The sequence below is a fragment of the Phacochoerus africanus genome, chromosome 1 (assembly GCF_016906955.1).
Source record: "Phacochoerus africanus isolate WHEZ1 chromosome 1, ROS_Pafr_v1, whole genome shotgun sequence".
Taxonomy (NCBI): domain Eukaryota; kingdom Metazoa; phylum Chordata; class Mammalia; order Artiodactyla; family Suidae; genus Phacochoerus; species Phacochoerus africanus.
In genome coordinates this window covers 141,345,172-141,364,815 of record NC_062544.1, presented here as the reverse complement: position 1 = coordinate 141,364,815, position 19,644 = coordinate 141,345,172, and the positions used below count along the sequence as shown (strand labels likewise).

The following is a 19,644-nucleotide window of genomic DNA, read 5'->3' as shown; positions in this document are numbered from 1 at the left end:
GAAAGAAGAAAAAGAGCACTTGAAGGCCCAGAGCATAGAGCAAGTACACTGACTGCCAGGGAAAGCAAATCAGACTGGCTGTAGCACAGAACACAGGGTGGGACTGCAGGTAAGGCTCAGAGGTAAGGGCAACTCACACAGGACCCCGCAAACCACGTAATTATGTCCTTTTTCTTAAGCACTCGGGAACCAAGCAACCAAGGGATATCATGAGCCCTGCACTGATCCCTCCAGGTTCAGGAAATGGACTGGAGGGGCCCACACTCAGGAACAAAGGAGACAAAGAGGCAAATGCAGAAACCAGCAAGGAGGCCACTGTGGCAACATAGGTGAGAAATGTTGTTGCCCGAGCTAGTCTTAAGTGTCTGAAGTCCTCTCAACTCACTGTTCAGCCTGAACATAATCACTTTGAGCCCTACCCTCCTGGCTCTCCCTGCTTTAGCTTTATTCCCACTGAGCAACATGACTCTTCATGTGGAACCCAAGACGTTTTAAGAGGCCCCAGATGTTCCCTGAGAAGCACGACTCTACTAATTCACTTCAGTGGTTGAATAGAGATGTTGTCAAGAACCCTTCAGACATGGGTTCAAATCCCCAGTCCAACCTCTCCGGGTTCAGGTGGCACAACTGTAAAGCGGGGCTAACACACCACCACACCACAGGATGCTCCAACGATTAAGAGCAGAGGCCTGGAGTTCCCGTTGTGGTTCAGTGGTTAACAAATCTGACTGGGAACCATGAGGTTGTGGGTTCGATCCCTGCCCCTGCTCAGTGGGTTAAGGATCCGGCATTGCTGTGAGCTGTGGTGTAGATCACAGACGAGGCTCGGATCCCGAGTTGCTGTGGCTCTTGGCGTAGGCCGGCAGCTACAGCTCCAGTTTGACTCCTAGCCTGGGAACCTCCATATGCCGCAGGAGTGGCCCAAGAAATGCCAAAAAGACAAAAAAAAAAAAAAAAGCAGAGGCCTGCCATGACTCTGCTGGAAGGCCAGGCACAAAGGAGGAAGGACTTAACTGTTATTCGTTTTTCATGATCATATATGAATGAAGCCAAGGAATCTCAAAACTAAAGGCATGAGAGAAAAAAGATCAAACATTGAGGGGTCCAGGAAAAGACACCATCAGTGAATGAACCAGGCCACATTCCAGGGAGAGGACAAATCAGCTCTAAGAAATCTCTTCAGAAGTCATTCTAGATTCATGTTGTTTGGAGAGAGATAATAGGACAGCATCAGGCATCCGTGTTAAAAAAAAAAAAATCTTCCTTCTGTTGACCTAAAATGTCATCATTGAAAACAGTGAAAGAAATGGCAGCAGTGAAACCATTCTAGAAGAAACCCAAATTCCTTTTTCATCACTTTTAGCTAAGTACCAGCATCATGCAGGCACTGGGCCAGGAGGGCAGGCTAAGATGTGGTCCCTCCAGGTACTCCAAAATCGAACTGGGGACACAAAAATAGAAAACACCTGTGATAACTACTACATTCAAGGTTGTAAAACAGACAGTTAGCGCCGACTTCTAGTACATAGACATTTGCTCCTGTGTCAGCGCATCTCAAGTTGTCCTATTTGGGAGCAGTAGAGGAGGAAATTGATTCAGAAAAAATCCAGTCATTTAGTAAAAGAACACTCAAAGGCCAGTCTCCTTCGAAAGGCATTTTAGAGTAGGTATTATAAGAAAGGGTTTTGTTTTGGTTTGGTTTTGGTTTTTTCTTGCCTTTTTTTAGGGCTGCACCGATGGCATATGGAGGTTTCCAGGCTAGGGGTCCAACTGGAGCCACAACTGCCAGCCCACACCACAGCCACAGCAATGCAGGATCCAAGCCACATCTGTGACCTACACCACAGCTCACGGCAACGCCAGATTATCGACCCACTGAGCAAGGCCAGGGATCGAACCCACAACCTTATGGTTCCTAGTCAGACTCACCTCTGCTGCCCCACAATAGGAACTCCACAAGGAAGGTTTTGAATATCAGACAGTCTACGTTCAAATCTTGGCTCTGCCACTTCAAACTATATAATATTGGACCCAACACTCAACCTCTTATATGTCAGCTCCTCATCTATAAAAGGAGGGTAAGACTTTTCAGCTTGGTACCTGCCTTACAGGGTTGTTATAAGTGTTAAATAAATTAATGTATGTAAAGGAAACCATATGACTCAGCAATCCCACTCCTGGGCATATATCTGGATAAACTTTTCATGGAAAAAGATACATACACCTCTATGTTCACTGCAGCACCATTCACAATAGCCAAGACATGAAAACAACCTAAATGTCCATTAACAGATTAATGGAGAAAGATGTAGTATATATACACAATGGAACACTACTCAGCAATAAAAAGAACAAAATAATGCCATTTGCAACAACATGGATGGAACTAGAGACTCTCATACTAAGTGAAGTCAGAAAGAGAAAGACAAATACCATATTATGTCGCTTATATCTGGAATATAATATATGGCACAAATGAATCTATCTATAGGAAAAAAATTCATGGACATGGAGAGCAGACTTGTGGTTGCAGGGGGGAGGGAAAGGAGTGGGATGGACTGGGAGTTTGGGTTAGTAGATGCAAACTCTTGCATTTGGAGTGGATAAGCAATGAGATCCTGCTGTATAGCACAGGGAACTACATCTAGTCACTTATGATGGAACATGATGGAGGATAATGTGACAAAAAGAATGTATGACTGGGTCACTTTGCTATACAGCAGAAATTGATAGAACATTGTAAATTAACTATAATAAAAATTTTTAATTCAATACATTTCACTACTGTATGAAAGCACTACCCATGGTTTTCACTATTATTTGTACTTACAGAAAATACCATTAATTACACAAGATGATAGGACTAAAAAAAATTTTTTTAATCCATGGTCCAAACACAACAGCCTAAAAGATAGTATGGGTGGGAACTCAGGATATGTATGAATCCCAGTTTTGACACAGAATTGTTCTTTGACCCCAGGAGACTTTCTAAATCTCTCTGATTTCCTCATCTGTCAAAAAAGGAAGGTAGAGAGTTATCATAAGCTCAAGTGATTCACCATTTATCTTCATCAACACTCCAAAGACAGGACTATAAAAGCTTTCACCCAAAGAAAAAAAAACCCTTCATCAACCAACTGTGCTCTGCATTCTGGAGAACCATATAACAGGATGACAATGACCCCATCACACGTGCTTGTTGCCCAAGTCAATTTTGCCCTCAGTGGAGGAAGCCACAACAGCAATGCTGAGATTCACTGAGAGGACAATGAGAACACATTCGTTACACTGGAAGAATTTTATACATATAGAGCTGCAACTTGCTCTCCATTAACAAACGAATTATTACAAGTAAATGAATCTAAAACAGGGGTCTGGGGTCTACTTTCCGTGGGTGGCTCAGCTATTCACAAAGGAAGCTATCCAAGGCAACAAAAAGCTCTCCTGCACCCAGGCACAGCACTTCCAGGGCCTTCAGATATCCATCTCCAAGCTGTGAGCAAGTAGGCAGGAATCAGGCAAGGGCCACACACAGTGTGTGGGACTCCAGTACGATCAAGCAGCAGGCATCCCCCCACTGACTGTGTAACATGCTGTGAGCATTCTATGTTGCCCAGGGAATTGATTTAAATTACAGTGTTGTTCCCTTTCGCTGGAGTCTGTTTGGGCCAGATTGAGATAAGCTGGTAAATCTGAAATGAAGTTCATAAAAAACCTACTAATCTTTTTATTAAATATGAATTGATTTTGTGAATACAGAACAAGTTGCAAGAGACTTTCCTGCAAAGCAGCTGCATGCACACGCACACGCACAAAAACTTCAATGTGCCTCAAGGCATTTACTTGACAAGCACCTTAAATAGACTGATTTTTCTGGCTTATTTAACAAGACAGGCAGAAACTGAGTCCCACTGAGAAAGGCCCTCCATGGATCAGCATCAAAAGAACAAACCAATACTAAGGGAGACGCTGCACTTTGCATGTATGTATTTAAAAGTAAGTAAGATATGGGTTCACTCCTTCCAGGCCTTGCCAAAAGAAAAAAAAAAAGGAGAAATAATGTTGCTTAGCAACCATTAAGACACCATACAGCCAAGAAGCGCAGAGTCAAAAAAAGCTAAGCCAGGGAGTTTGTTATGGCCACCCTAATCAGATGACCTTTGTGACCCAAGATCCAAGCTGTATCCCCATCTTGCCTCAGAATAAGGCCTGTCTTGTTTTCCTCCATTTGACTTATCTTGACAAAGGAGACCTGTAATCCCAAAGAAAGAGAAACCTAGTTCTGCACAGCACAAGGCTCCTGGACATCAGTGCTTTATTTTGAAATGTTAACTGGCCTGTTTCTGGCACTGCTCCCAGACAGCTTCAAGCTGGAAAGAATCTTGGAAGACACTTCACCTAAACTCCATTTAACAGAAAAACGGAGGCCTGAAGAGGTGAAATGACTTCCCCACAGTATCATATGGGTGGTGGCCGACACAGAGAGGGATTCTAGCTCTCAGGTCAGGAGGGGCACTTTACTCTAAGAGCAGCAGTTTTCTGCCATCTGCCAAAAACCATTCCCCACCTCACCCTAATTTGCAGGTTAAGACTATGATTGGATAAGGAGGATGCTGGTACTCAAGTACTTATCACTTGACTATGAAAAAAAAATGCCACTCTTATTTGAGACTCCCTTCAAAGCTGCTGGGAGATGCAAGGCCAAATCACAAAGAGCATGCATGAGATGGGAAACTCTCCTCTCTCTCTCTCAATCCAACCTAGAACAGTCACACTTTCAGCCTGATCTCTGAGTTCTTCCCCAATTCATATAAACCACTTAATGATACTAGAAAGCTTCCTTTCACCTCACCCTTCCCTGCCCAAACTTCTCCCAATCTCTAACTCTGAGTTTTCCTTCAAACAGCTCCTCTTCTGAAACCAAACGTTTAACCATATGGTTAAAAACCTCTCCCACCTTGGTGACGCTGATATGTAGCATCTGTCCAAGATCAACAATTTGGGGGCCTCTTGACCTAAATAGAGAAGATCAAGTTTGGAAGGCAAGAACTTGACCACTGCCCCAATCTGAAAGAGGAGATTACACAATAAATATCATCATGCATACCAAGGCCCATCTCATTTCCCCAAAGCCCCAGCTTTCATTTCTATTCCAACAGCACTGGAGGTTATATTTCAAACAGCAAAGATTCTAAGATCAAAATGAACAATGGTTGTTAGTTTCCCTTTTTTGTTTTTTTTTGGGGGGTTTTTTTTTTGGTTTGTTTTTGTAGAAGATGCCAGAATGTTTAGTACAGGGAAGGGATGGGTGGAAGTGAAAAGGAAAAGATAATTTAGAGAAAGGGAATAACTAACCACAAAGTTTCTATTCCCAGTTTCAATCTGATGTTTGCCTTCCCTATTCTTTCAAGATTATGGGCAAAGCAACCCAAATCAGCAAGAAAAGAGATTCTGCCTTACCTTCCACAGACACTGGTGCCTTTAACAAAAGAACTAAACAGACTTAATTACTCTACATTTCAGCTTTTCTCATCACCTAGAGGACAGGGACACTGTCCAAAATTCACTCAGATGATGCAAAAGTCTTGGCTTATGTGAAACAGATATGTCGCCAATCTTTTCTTCCTACAGACATTAGCGGCAGGAGATAGATTCAAAGGAATCACAAAAAAAGCTATACACTTGGAAAAGTACTTTTACTCATCAGAAAGCAAGTGTGTGCAACAGTTTAACTCTTCTGCGTCTATCATGAAAAATAACAGCCTCGCATCACTGAGCAATCTGTGGGTACCCAAGTATTCTGGTTCTTTACCCATTGTGATCATCAATCCTATTATCTTTATAGGAAAGGAATTCTTTTCCCCCATTTCTTAAGTAAGGAAACAAGGTCAGACATTTAAGGAATCAGTTTGTACAAGGGAACACTGGGCCTCAAATCTAGGACAATAGGGTCCCTGTGCACAAACTCCCCCCCCCAAAAAAAAAAATTTAAGACAAAAAGAGGAACCGTATAGAATTACTCTCATATCATCAAAGAGTTCACACATAGTTCTTTTCCCTTCTGCTACCATGTATGAGCATCAGGCTCTGTACTAAGGACTGGGAATGAAAAGATAGGAATAAACAAGGCTTACTGAGCCCTGAACTAAGGGCCACTAGCTCAGTACTAAATTAGGAACACACATTTTATCTTTAACAATAACATTATGTGAGAGGGATTAATACTATCTCCCATTGCTCAGATGAGAAAATCATGGTTCACAGAGGCTAAGCAATTTGTCCGGGGTCACAAAGCTAAGAATCAACAGAACCTGGATTTGAACCTGCCTGATCCTACAGCCTATGTTATTAACCACAACGGTAGCAGATTTCAGGAGGAGCTCACAAAATGAAGAACACCTGGAGTTTCCGTCTTGACTCAGTGGTTAGCGAATCCGACTAGGAACAATGAGGTTGAGGGTTCGATTCCTGGCCTTGTTCAGTGGGTTGACGATCTGGCGTTGCCGTGAGCTGTGGTGTAGGTTGCAGACGTGGCTAGGATCCCATGTTGTGGTGGCTCTGGCGTAGGCTGGCGGCTATAGCTCCAACTCGACCCCTACCCTGGGAACCTCCACATGCCTCGGGAGCAGGCCAAGAATTGGCAAAAAAAAAAAAAAAAAAAGGGGAAGCCATGAGAGGTATTACATAAAGAGGCCTTTGGTTTCCGTCTACTTTAGAACAGGTCATGATGGTTCTCAATACAGGAAATAACCTGGCCAGGAAACAATGGAGGCGACAGCAAGCCCAAATGACTAAATGTGGCTCTGCTGATGGCTCGGATAAAGACTCCATCACACTCTCTGGCCGTTTGCCAGCATCTCACTTTTCCATTATCTGTTTGTTAAACTTCAGAATGTGGGAGTTCCTATCCTGGCTCAGTGGTAATGAACCCAACTACCATCCATGAGGATGCGGGTTTAAACCCAGGCTTTGCTCAGTGGATTAAGGATCCAGTGTTGCCATGAGCTGTGGTTTAGGTCACAGAAATGGCTCGGATCCCACGTTGCTATGGCTGTGGCAAAGGCTGGCAAAAAAAAAAAAAAAAAAAATCAGGGTGCCATGGCAGAGCAAGGAAATGGACTAGAAATGTCTCCCAATTGCCAACTGTCCTATGCACAATTTCTAAACATCAAAATGACTTCAACTCCAAAATATATTTGTATTTGGAAAGGCAGTAATCTTCTTCAAAAGAAAGCTTTCTCTTCATTTTAGAGAAAGATGTTTCCAAGTAGGAAACACCAGAACTGAAAGGCTGCTTTGCAAAATGCCACCCGGGGTTCCAAGGTGGAAGAGGTCTTGATGGCACTGCATCAGCTGCAGAAGGGGAGCCACTTGGGCCCCTCACCTGTGTGAAGAGGGCCTCCGGCTTACCACGAGCAATTCAGCAGCCCTGACCTACATTCCCAAAGCCTGCAGCAAAGCTTATTTTGAACCAGATTTCCCACAAGCACAAAGCATCTCACAACCTAGAAACCTTTATTTTTTAATTTATGGGGAAAGACAGTCAACAAATCAAGTCACGGTCACATGACCACCTGCAGCACTAGGCCATTAACGGAGTTTGGTTCTTTCCAATGGCCCCTCTCGGAGTGTCACTTTTATCTTAAAACAGCCCCTGTCAATCAGCCACTAGATATACATCTAAGCACCAGGCACCTTTACCCTATTGCCCGGAAAACATACATCTCATCTGATTTCCCCTGGCTGAGGTCCTATTTATTTTAAAGTTCTAAACCTGTAAACCCTCTAAACACCGGTTAACTCTATACTGGCCATCAACATCTTTCCTAGGTTCCTTTTCCCACTCCCAGATCCTGGGTGCAAAAGGGATAAGAACTCACACTGGATCCAAGCAATGCACTCCACATCCCTCCACTTAGTCCCAGTTGCAAAGGCAACACGTGGACCAGCTCACTACTATATAACAAAGCCTAGAGTTTATAGCCCAGGCTCTGTGAGCAGGGTTTCTTAACCGAGGCTGCATAGGAGATTCACCCAGAGCACTTTCACAATATCTCCAGGCCCAATTAAATGAGAATCCCTTCAGGTGGAACTCAGACACGGCATTTTTGAACATCACCCAAGGCATTTCTCTGTGCAGCCCAAGTTATCCATCACCAGCTATGTGACCCAAGACAAGCTTCTCAACTTCTATCTTTGGGAACCTCGATTTCCTCCCAGGGTGACCCAACAACACCATGAGCTAAAAATGTATGCCCAGCCTTTAACATAGTATCTGGCACTGAATCCATCATTCTTGGCATTTTTTTTTTAATGGCCACACCCAAGGCATATGGAAGTTACCAGGCTAGGGACTGAATACAAGCTGCAGCTGCAACCTACACCACAGCTACAGCAAACCAGATCCTTTAAATCCACTGCACCCGGATGGGTATTGAACCTGTGCCTCCCCAGCGACCTGAGCTGCTGTAATTGGATTCTTAACCCTCTGGGCCACAGCAGGAACTCTTCTTGGCCCTTTTAAAACATAAACCACAGCATGTTCTATCACTCCAAATAAGGACTCAATTGTCTGAGAAACTGACTGGATTGTGATCAAATCTTCCTGCTCCTTTCAGGATTCTGTTTTGGAAGGCAATATGGAGGAGGAATTGAGAAGGAAAAGGAAGCAGAGGCCACAGGGGCCTCAGGTCCAGTCACACCAGGCTTGCACCAACATTTTTTTTTAAACAGTCCCCCATCCCACCCTCCAGGTGACAACATGCTGCTGACAGCCTCATGCCAACTGGATACCGCTCAACACCCAAGCCCTTCCAAATGGCTTCTCTCCATCTGAATGTCTGCCTCCTATTTTATTCTAATTTCTGTAGCATTTATCCAAAAAAGTCTAACGGTTTCTAAATCACCCGACAATAAGAATTTATAACTCAAATGCTATAATCTGCAAATGACAAGGTTTTAGCCCTTTGAGACTGAGGCCATCAGTCAAATACCAAACCCAATGGGTTCTCAGCCCTGGCTGTTTATCAAAATCACATGGTAAGCCCTCAAAAATGCCAGTGCCCAGGCTCCAACTGTGAGAGACTCATTTGATTGATCTACAGTGGGGCCCTTGGGCAACTGTTTAATTTAAAATTTCCCCCAAGACTGGCATAGGCACACTGAGGTATATGGAATGATTGGCCAATGGGGACCTGCTGTATAATTCAGAGAACTCTACCCAGTAGTCTGTGATAATCTATGTGTGAAAAGAATCTGAGAGAGAATGGATGTGTGTATATGTATGACTGGGTCACTTTGCTGTACAGGAGAAATGATCACAACCTTGTAAATTAACTATTCTTCAATAAAACTTAAAAAAACTGAGAGAAAAAAAGAAATTTACTCACAAAAATAAGTAAATAAATAAAATAAAATCTCTCCTAGAAAATGCTACCATGCAGCCAGAGCTGAAAACCACTAACCACAACAACAGAAAAAAATGAAAACAAAATGTTTCTCATCTTAGGATACCAACTATATTTTAAACACTTTCTGGAATAAACAAAGCTACCTCCCAAGGAAGACATCAAACCCAAGAGGCCTACAAAGAAAGGCAACACTGCCAGCCTACCAGCAGGAAGGCTGTCCCACCTATGCCTTTTAACTCAAAAAGTAAGTGTAATAACTGAGACCTTCTCATTCCAAGACGAGGTACCTAAGGATATCAAAGCCCCCAAAAGGAACAGCAAGATCTTCAGAAATAACAGGTGTTCCTTGTGACTAGATCCACACATACTGTTTGTTCAGAAACATATGTGCACCAATGTAAGGTTTTTAACTGAATTAGCACTTACCAACATGCCTTCAATAGACAAATGAAGGCCCTGATACAAGCCATCCCGATCTTGGCAGTGAACTTATTTATGAATTTTCAAGCTGTCAGAAAGCTTGAAATTGGTATCATATCATATTAAAATATATATATATATAAGTAAATAAACCAATGACTGCTTTAAAAAAAAAAAAATCCACACACAGCAACACACTTAAGTGAGGCAAGGGATCCCCTTCAGGAAGATCAACAACTTACCTCTGAATTTCTTGGGTGGATTGTTAAGGTCCCCGGCTTCTGGCTGTACAACACAGCGATCATCAACCAGGCTGCAAAGAAAATAAAGATCAATGCTGTATCAAGCCAAGTCTAAGAAAATAAAACCTTAGGCACTATGCAAATTCAAATACCCAGGGCTGCTCCTGTGCAAAAAATAGTTGCCATACTCTCCTGCCAGGGAGCTGCTTATACTAGAGGTTTCCTATGCAAGAAGCTAAACCACACCCAAAAGCCTAAGGTTCTGCTTCTGCAATGGACACATTAAGCTACAGTTTTCCATGGCCTTTTTCCCTTAACCACCTCCCTGCCAGGTTTGACCACAGCATGCAATAACACTTGAGTTGGGGGCATTGCAAAGGGTCCGGCCTATGCAATCAGCTAAGGGTAGATGAGGGGCCCATTCCATGCTAGGCCCTGGGATGGTGCATAAGCAGGGCCCCTGCCCTTAGGGAGCTCAAAGCTAGTTACTGCAGGAGCTGCAAAGACTTACTGATAAAGAGAATATTACCTAAAGGCTGTAAGACAAAAGACCAAAATACAGCCAGAAACTGACTGTGCCTGAGGCCATCTGAGAAGCTGCTGGTAGAAGAGGTCGTTCTGGAACTAAGGGAAACTGAGAGGGGGAAGGAAGAGGGGAGCGTTTTCAGGCAGAAGGAACCCCAAGTACAAATGCATGGATGTCAGAAAGGACTTGGAAGCTTCAAAAGCATCTAGTGGGGAAAGTGCAAGAAATTAAAAATAAATAACCCCCCCCAAAATTATACATAAAGACCCCATGTTAAAGTCCTAACTGACCAATCTAACTTGCGCAATGCTTTTAGAAGAATTGATTTTTTTTTTTTTTTAACAGATAAGGAAATTGAAGATCTGAGGAGTTTAAATGTCTTCTCCAAGTTCCTAAAACTGCTATCAGTAGAGTGGCTCATTTTCCAAGTGACCATAGAACTGGCTCCCAGTTATATGGTTTTTCCATTAATCTGTGCTCTCTCTAATCCCAAAGCCAAGGTCCATTAAATACTCGGGCTTAACTCTTACTGCTCCTTCCTCCAAAATCCTCTGTCACCTCTTAAAGGCCCTGACTCAGAGCACCCACCTTCTCCAGGAAGGTCCCCTAACCCTTTCTACCCCAGGCCCTCTCTGCCTTTCGTCTGTGTCCCCAGTCTCACAGGGCTGAAGCACAAATGGTGTACTAGGCTGCCAGCTCCATGGGGGCAGGGACCTGCCTGCTTTGCAGCCCAGAAGGTGCCTAGGGCCATTACATTTCCTGCTCAGGTAGGATACTCAGTATCTCTTGAGTGGGTGAATCACAGTGTCCCAAAAAGCCCACAAGCAATCAGCTTCCTTCAGTTGCAAGACATAAGAGCTCTCTGCATCAGCAAAAGGAACAGTGTGTCAATGGCCCAAGAATTTATGCGAAAACCAAGAGCTGAATATGTACAAAGAAAATGCCCACCATGAAGCCCATGTGAGTATAAATAAGGTAACGTTACCAGATCAAATAAATTATGGGGGTGGGGAATGGCTCAGAATCCAACATAAGGCTGGGTTAATTAACCGCCAAGCTTTCCAACGAGGTCCTACTGTGTCGCACAGGGAACTACATCCAGTCTCTTGGGATGGACCATGATAGAAGATAATAAATATAAGAAAGAAAATGTAGATATATGTATGACTGGGTAACTTTGCTGTACAGCGGAAATCGGCACGACATTGTAAATCAACTATAATTTTTTTTAAAGGGAAAATAAATAAATAAATAAATAAATAAAAGCTCTCAAGCAAGGAGAAAGGGGTAGGAGAAAAGGCCCCAGTCTAGGCTAGAAGAAAATGAATTGTAGACAGCAAACGGCCACTACAAGCATCACGACAATAACTACATCACTGCATTCCTCCTGGTTTCATTTTCTTCATCTGGTCTCAAGGAGTCTCTTAAGACTTTCTCTGCCTTACACAGATGGCCAAAAAAACACATGAAAAGATGTTCAACATTACTCATTATTAGAGAAATGCACATCAAAACCACTATGAGGTACCACCTTACACCAGCCAGAATGGCCATCATCAAAAAGGCTATAAACAATAAGTGCTGGAGAGGGTGTGGAGAAAAAGGAACCCTAGTACACTGTTGGTGGGATTGTAAATAGGTGCAACCACTGTGGAAAACAGTATGGAGATTCCTCAGAAAATAGAACTACCATTTGACCCAGCAATCCCACTCCTGGGCATCTATCCAGAGAAGACCATGAGAGAAAACTATGACTCGCAAAGACACATGTACTCCAATATTCATTGCAGCACTATTTGCAACAGCCAAGACATGGAAACAACCTAAATGTCCATCAACAGAGGAGTGGATCAAGATGTGGTACATATACACAATGGAATATTACTCAGCCATTAAAAGGAATGAAATACCAGCATTTGCAGCAGCATAGATGGACCTAGAAATTATCATGCTAAGTGAAGTCAGCCATACAATGAGACACCAACATCAAATGCTTTCACTGACAAGTGGAATCTGAAAAAAGGACAGAATAAACTTCTTAGCAGAATAGACACTAACTCACAGACTTTGAAAAACTTATGGTCTCTAAAAGGAGACAATTTGGGGAGGTGGGGGGATGCGCTGGGGTTGTGGGATGGAAATCCTATAAAATCAGATTGTGATGACCATTGTACAACTACAAATGTAATAAATTCATTGAGTAATAAAAAAAAAAAAAGACTTTCTGTGTCATAAATATACTGATACCAGGTCTCCATCATTCCCAGGCCAACTAAAGCTGTGGGACCCAAGAACCTTTATTTTTACCAAGCAGGTAATTCAGAAGCACTCCTTGGACAATGCATGTCACACACATGAGCTCCCCAAGGTCCTATTTGAGTTCTAAAGTTTAATGAGTCAGTAAAGCCCTTTGGAGGTAACAGGAGCTACATAAATGGAATGGAGGTACATAAACAGGGCTGGTACATAAACAGGTACATAAAACTGGCAGTCATTCATCGTCATCCACGACTGGTGCTCCATAAATGTCAGGATAAAAAGAAGGTCAAACTTTATTTTCCACATCTACCCTCACACCAATTATCCTCAAAGATGTGCAGCACATCAAGGAATCAAATATTCATCTGAAGGAAGAATGAGAGGCCAAAATTTTAAAAAAGAGCCATCCTGGTGTTCAAGGGGAAGACTTTATCATTAATTTGTTCACAAAACTTAAGGGAACGTTGATAAAGCAAAGAATCTGTATCTCATAGTTAACCTAAGAACAGACACTCTGGAAGAAAAGGAGGAAGTACTAAGATTTCAGGGGCTGCCATAGAGGACTCAGCAACTGATGGGAAGTGAGCCTGGGTGACTGGAAGGGCAGTGGCACCATTAAAATAAATTGGGGCCACAGACAAGAGACTGGGCATAATGTGTGGTTGAGGCTTCGCAGGGCACCCAGATAAAAGCTACAGGCAGACAGTGAGGAGGGGGAGTGAGCAAATTCAGCTAGAGAGGGGTGCTCAGGAAAGCCTGGAAGGGGAGGTCTACCCTGCCAAAGGCAACTGGTAGGAGCACCGGTCTTGAGTCCTAAGTCTTTGTAGCTCTGAAACCTTGGGTAAGTGATGTCACTTCTCTGATGCTCAGAGGTTGCACCCCCGTAAAGAGCAACAATGATGGTGCTCGTTGTAAAAAGCTGACAAGTAAGAAGAGGATGCAAGATTCAACCATAAGGATGGCAAAAGGAGTCAGGCAAGAAGAAAAAGGGACCGAAAGAGAGGCACAAGCAGCATAACTCTTTGCCAAAAGCCACAGAAAAGTATTTTGTGGAGGGTGAGTCTTCAGTGTAGACAAGTTTAAAAAGGTAAGGACTGAGGCAAAAAAAAAAAAAAAAGTCACTTGATTTGGTGCTCAGGCAGTGGTGGATGACTTCTTTTTATCAATGACTTGTGAAAATGCAATCTTTATTCCAATTGAGCTATAATTCTTTACCTGAAATAACGTGCCCCTTGAGCCTAGAGTAACTGAGTAAGAGCCCGGGAATATTTACCCCGTGCAAGTATCCAAGAATAAGCACATTTTCAATAAGAACTGTGATGAAAAGGAAGAGCCTGGCTGCTGTAAGAACGAGGTTCTTGGAGAAGCTGATGCCTTCCCCCTTTGCCCTCTCCTCCTCCTCCCCCCGCCCCCCGCCCTGGCCCCCACTTATTTGAGACCAGCTCTTGCCAAATGCCAACAATGCCACCCGAGGCCTAACTATTCCTCAAAGACGTTACAGACCATTCCTGACTATTCTGGAATTAACCATTTTCACTCTCCATTCTGATCGGGTCTGTCTTTGGAGCTAATTCACTTCTCATTTCCTCTTCTAGACAGTTTGAGGAGGAGGAGAAGGAAGAAGATAAGCAAATCAGTATTATTTGTATTTATTTTTTATATTTATTTTATATATCCCAATCCTTAAGAGTTGGGGGAAAATTTCAGAAAGCACAGAAAACACCAAACATCTGATTTAAAGAACTTTGTGCAACTTGTAACTTTCAGATACATACAGCAGTTTCAAGTGGGAAAAGTTCTGCTTCAGAGGAGAGATAACAGCAAAAAAAAAAAAAAAAAAAAAAAAAAAAAACGAAATAATGCCATTTGCAGCAACATGGATGGACCTAGAAATGATCATACTTAGTAAGTCAGACAAAGACAAACATGAGATCACTAATACATAGAATCGAGTAAAAATGACAAAAGATTTCAAAACCAAACTTACAGTTACCAAAGGGGAAACATGGAGAGGTGAGGAATAAATTAGGGGGTTGGGATTGGGAACATATACACACTACTATATATAAAATAGATGGGCAACAAGAATCTACTGTATAGCAAAGGGAAACTTACTCAATACTATGCAATAACCTATCTGAGAAAAGAGTCAGAAAAGGAATGGGTATGTGTGTGTATATAACTCAGACTTTGCAAACGCCTGAAATTAACACAACTTTGCAAGTCAATTACTCTCCAATAAAATTTTTTTTAACTATATGAGAAAATTTCAATGCTCAATAAATGTACAGACACATTAAAAGTTTTTTTAAAAAACAGATAAGCATCTGAGAAGTTTGGTCTTTGTTTTTATGGCAAACAAGTCACCATTAGAAAATAAGCTTTTACGAAGCTAAAGAACTCCCTTGGAGGTCTGTAAAAATTAATCCTAAAATTCATCCCATATACTTAGCACTGTGCCCCTTATTTATGAAAGAGGAACTATAATAAATTCTGAATTAACATAGTCCTAACTAATGAGATTTCCAGAACTGACAGGAAAATAGTATTTTTGTGTAAGAGGTTCAACTTGGCTAACATGAGACTTGATATCATGATTCCAACCGCCCCTGGAAAAACTAATTAAAATGGGAACATTCTTGTCCTAGGAAATCACAGTTTTTAACATGATGTTACAATGTCTTAAACAAATCCTGTCACACAAGAAATCGGTTGCTCTTACCCCAAGGTGCTAATAAATCCATTTGTCGATCCCTCGGCGTACAGAGAACAAATGTCTCCGATATGGAGGAAACTAGACATCTTGTCAGACATGTCTTTCCTGAGAATCCTAGACAAAGTAAAATATGCAACAGTATTAGAAGGAAAGAAATGTTCAGAGGGAAAGAAAAAAAGTCACTGAGAATTGGCTTAGCTCAATTTTTCAAAGCATCCTACTTAAAAGTCAAATTTAAATCAGAGTTATGACAGACAGGAGATTCACTGAGCCAAGCAGGACATATGCAACAACATTTTTTTCCCATATATCCTTTAATTTCAGGATGTTCCAACCACAGTAATGCATGTTTCTAACAAAACCACGCTTAAATGCAATTCTCCAAGTTGAGGACCTTCGATAATAAACAGTGGCTATAAAGACAGCAGGGAAGTTGGCCAAGAACTTTGCAGTGATTAGGAGCTGGAAAGTCTGACTTATGAAACATTAACATATTCAATCTGCCTCAGGGAATGTTCAGTCAGAAGGAAACACCTGGTATAAAACTCGAGTCTGGTAGTGCCTGGCCTGAGGTGCCAAAGCAACAAAATGAAATTAATAAGAGGAAACCTAGTAATAAATACCACAAAGTTCAAGCAGCCTTTTAAGAATTCAACAGCTCTCCACACTTCACCCAAATGTTATTTCAGTGTCTTTCCTCCTCATCCTTAACCAAAAAATACTTGCAGAGGAAGAATCTTAGCACCTGGTCCAATCCCTTCCCAATGCAGGTAAGAATAATATGGCTGAGGTTGTTTATGAACCTTGGTCAGGAACACACACAGGTAGTTAGGGGCAGGCCCAGAAAACACTCTTAAATTCAGGAAATCTCTACACAGCTCAGTAATCATTACACACACACACAAATATCAACAAAAATATTGACATGACTCATAGAAACAGCTTTCATCGGGGCCATAAATATTGAGGAGTGGGAGCCAATTGTAAAAAACAAAACTGACATTTAAAAAACAAGCTCAGTTGTGTGGGAAGAGTGTGTGCTCGTGTGGATGCAGAAACTCCCCATTGTTTCCTCAGGCACCTGGTGTATAGACATTCAGGGTCACCTGGGTCTTCCCAAGACCTGTCCTCCAAACCCAGATCCTCCAGTTGCCCATCTCTTCACTCAAGTTCCCCTGCCAGGATGTATTTACCCCGCAAAGACACAAGAGTTGGAATGGCATAGGAAAGTATTATCTCCTGAAATTGCTTTCTGGGTGCCAAGTTTTCTTTGCAGAAGAATTATGCCACAGGGATCAGCAGGAAGCCTCAGGAAGCATTTCTCCCACCTTAGCAGGAGTGCCAGGTGCTGAACACAAACCATTAAAGAACCTCAGTTCACTGCTCATGAGAAACAGCAAGGAAAAACTAATTTAGCCCTCCAACAACCAAGATGCTGCAAGAGAGATAAAAAGCATTCCATTGAACATGAACTTTCAGAGAGACAGAACACAAACTCTCAAAAGAGAAGAGCTTCCACCTCTAGCCCTTGGGGAAAAAAATGCAAATACCATGCACAAATAATAAGTAACAGTTTGTCAAGTTCCCTCTCCAGAATCCAGCCTATCATCCTGTCATTTCTTCCTAACTGGATATTTTATATGCAAAGGCAAACCAATTTTTTCAGCAACATCCCAAAAAGCTGCACAAATGAAAACCACTATGGGCATTAATATTTCCCTTATGTGCTTATATTTAAAAGCCTTATCTAAAAGGGTCAGGAAGTCAGTGTACTTCTGGGACTGATTACTGGAAAACAAGTGCTGTTTGAATGGAGTCTGACCAAATTTGTAACTGTACACTTTGACCTCCCAGGAAGACACAGGGGAGCTGCTGAATGCAGGAGAGCAGGGACGTGCTCGGGCAAGAGGGCAAGAGGCCTTGTCTACTGTGACTGGCTCTCTCCTTTTGGGTGGCCCTTCGAATGTGTGTTTGTCCCCACTGGGGACCAGGCCAGGAAACAGCAGCATGACCAATATTCTCTGATCTTTCATCACCACCCAGTTACCTTACTAAAAGTTTTCAGGCCCTTAATGGGAAGAATTAGACACAATTTAGTGTTCCCGAATGACAAAGCATGACATACTCAACACTGCCTACAGCTGATAATTGCAATAGATTCCTGGACGCCATGCCCATGAAGCAAGGTTGTGCACTGTGACCATTCTAATAATAATAGCTAAACTTTGGCAAGCATTACCATGCCTACCATTGTAGGCATTTGTTCTCTTCCTAAATCCTCAGGACCACAGCATGAGGCAGACACCACCGTTTTTCCCATTCTATTGGGAAACTGAGTGACAAAGAGGTTGACATGCCCAAATCATGCATAACTAGCAAAGTTATAACCCTGGGCCAGGATTATAACCCTGGTCTACATGACTGGTAAACAGAGCTGCTCATCAATGGTGATCCCTGGGAGGTGGATTAAAATGTTCTCCATTCTTATTCTCTAAGTGACAAGATTATGGAGAACTGTTTTTCTTTTTTATGCACAATTCAATTGGCTAATTTTTCTACTTCACTATTTCCTCATTTTTCTACTGTGGCCACATAACATTTTTGTAAGTTAGGGCAAAAGAAAAAATGCTTAACCAACATGCTTAGTAAGTAGAACGTTGAACAAATAAACTCTAGGCATATTTTACATTTCCCCCTGAAAACAGAGACCAACACATCAACCACAGTTAATGATCTTCCACTGAGCAATCTGCTAGGGGTCCTAATTTTTAAAAGGGCAGAGACAGGGACAGATTCTTCCCTAGCATCTCAAAAAATAATCATCCTCACAAAGGACGAGGCAGAAACCTTCCTGGTCTGGCTGGAAACATTTTGAGGCTTCTCTTCATCTACACTTAGTCAAGTGGAGGACAAGGGGAGGAGGACTGAGGGGAGGGGGGGCTTCGGGTATAATCATCAGTGATGCCCTGGAAGTAAAAGGTCAACAGCAGAGGCCTTTGGGGCCTAGAGGGGAGGAGGTGGAAAGTCAGCCTGTGAGCCTTCTTCTGGAAGACTTCCTGTTGTCCAGAAGCAGGGTGGGAGAGCCTGCTTCTTCATCTGATCCTGGACCATTTGTGCCTGAGAACCTCTTGCAGCTGTATCCAGGGCTCCGGTGTCACTCACACAGTGACTAGGGAATCACGGAAGGGAAAGAGAGCTGGCACCAAAATGCTGTTGAACTGCATGACCTTGGTATTTCAAACACCATGCGGACACCTAGGACTCTTAGCTAACAAACTCGGAGAGGGTCACCAGACGTCTAAGAACAAGCCCAGGTGGTCAGCTCCAGAGTTTCAACCACCTCTCTGATCACTAGCTATTACTTCTGGATGATTCTAGGGCTTCAAAGTTCTTTAAAAATTGTGAATTACTATGCTGTACAACTGAAACTTAAATTATAAATCAAGTGTACCTCAATTTTTTAAAAAATCAAAAAATTCTTTATATTAAACCTTCCTTATTCATTATAAGTAAGTTCTGGGGATATAACATACAACATGACAATTAGAGTTAACAATACCATATTGTATATTTGAAAGTTGCTAAGAGAGTAGATTTTACAAGTTCTCATCACAAGGAAAAAATTTTCTAACTCTGTGTGGTGATAGATGTTAACTAAACTTACAGTGACAATCGTTTTGCAATATATCAAATGATGTTGTATTGTAAACTTATACAATATTACATCTGAAGTATCTCAGTAAAACTGGAGAAATTAATAAATTTTTTAAAAATGCAAACTCAGTAAAGGGAAGGATCCTCTGCCTAAAATGTCAGCTGGGTATCATAACAAATAAACCCACTATGACGATATATTTTACTTTAGGGAAGATAATTATCCTCCCTAATTCACCCCTTGAGAAAAAGCTGAACAATGTGGAATTATACTCAACTCCCAACCACAGAGCATTCTGGCCTTTCCAATACACAGGATCACAGAATAAAGTTTGGCGGCAACCTCATAAAACATATCATTGCAGGTACTGCCCAATAAGAGAATTCCCTTCCCCTTTTCCCCACCATGTCGCCTAT

General features: G+C 42.2%; 1 protein-coding gene across 7 annotated transcripts in view; it reads right to left on the bottom strand.

Annotated features, from left to right (window-relative positions):
* The window catches only part of ITPR1 (inositol 1,4,5-trisphosphate receptor type 1), a 331,954-nt gene that overhangs the window by 291,888 nt on the left and 20,422 nt on the right, over nucleotides 1–19,644 (bottom strand). For all 7 annotated transcript variants that reach the window (XM_047779506.1, XM_047779516.1, XM_047779541.1 and 4 more), the window contains exons 3-4: nucleotides 15,580–15,687; nucleotides 10,073–10,143 (exon numbers count right to left, since the gene is read on the bottom strand). In XM_047779506.1, the coding sequence (XP_047635462.1) occupies nucleotides 10,073–10,143; nucleotides 15,580–15,671 (163 nt within the window). In that variant the 5' untranslated portion in view covers nucleotides 15,672–15,687. The remainder of the gene's footprint in view (nucleotides 1–10,072; nucleotides 10,144–15,579; nucleotides 15,688–19,644) is intronic.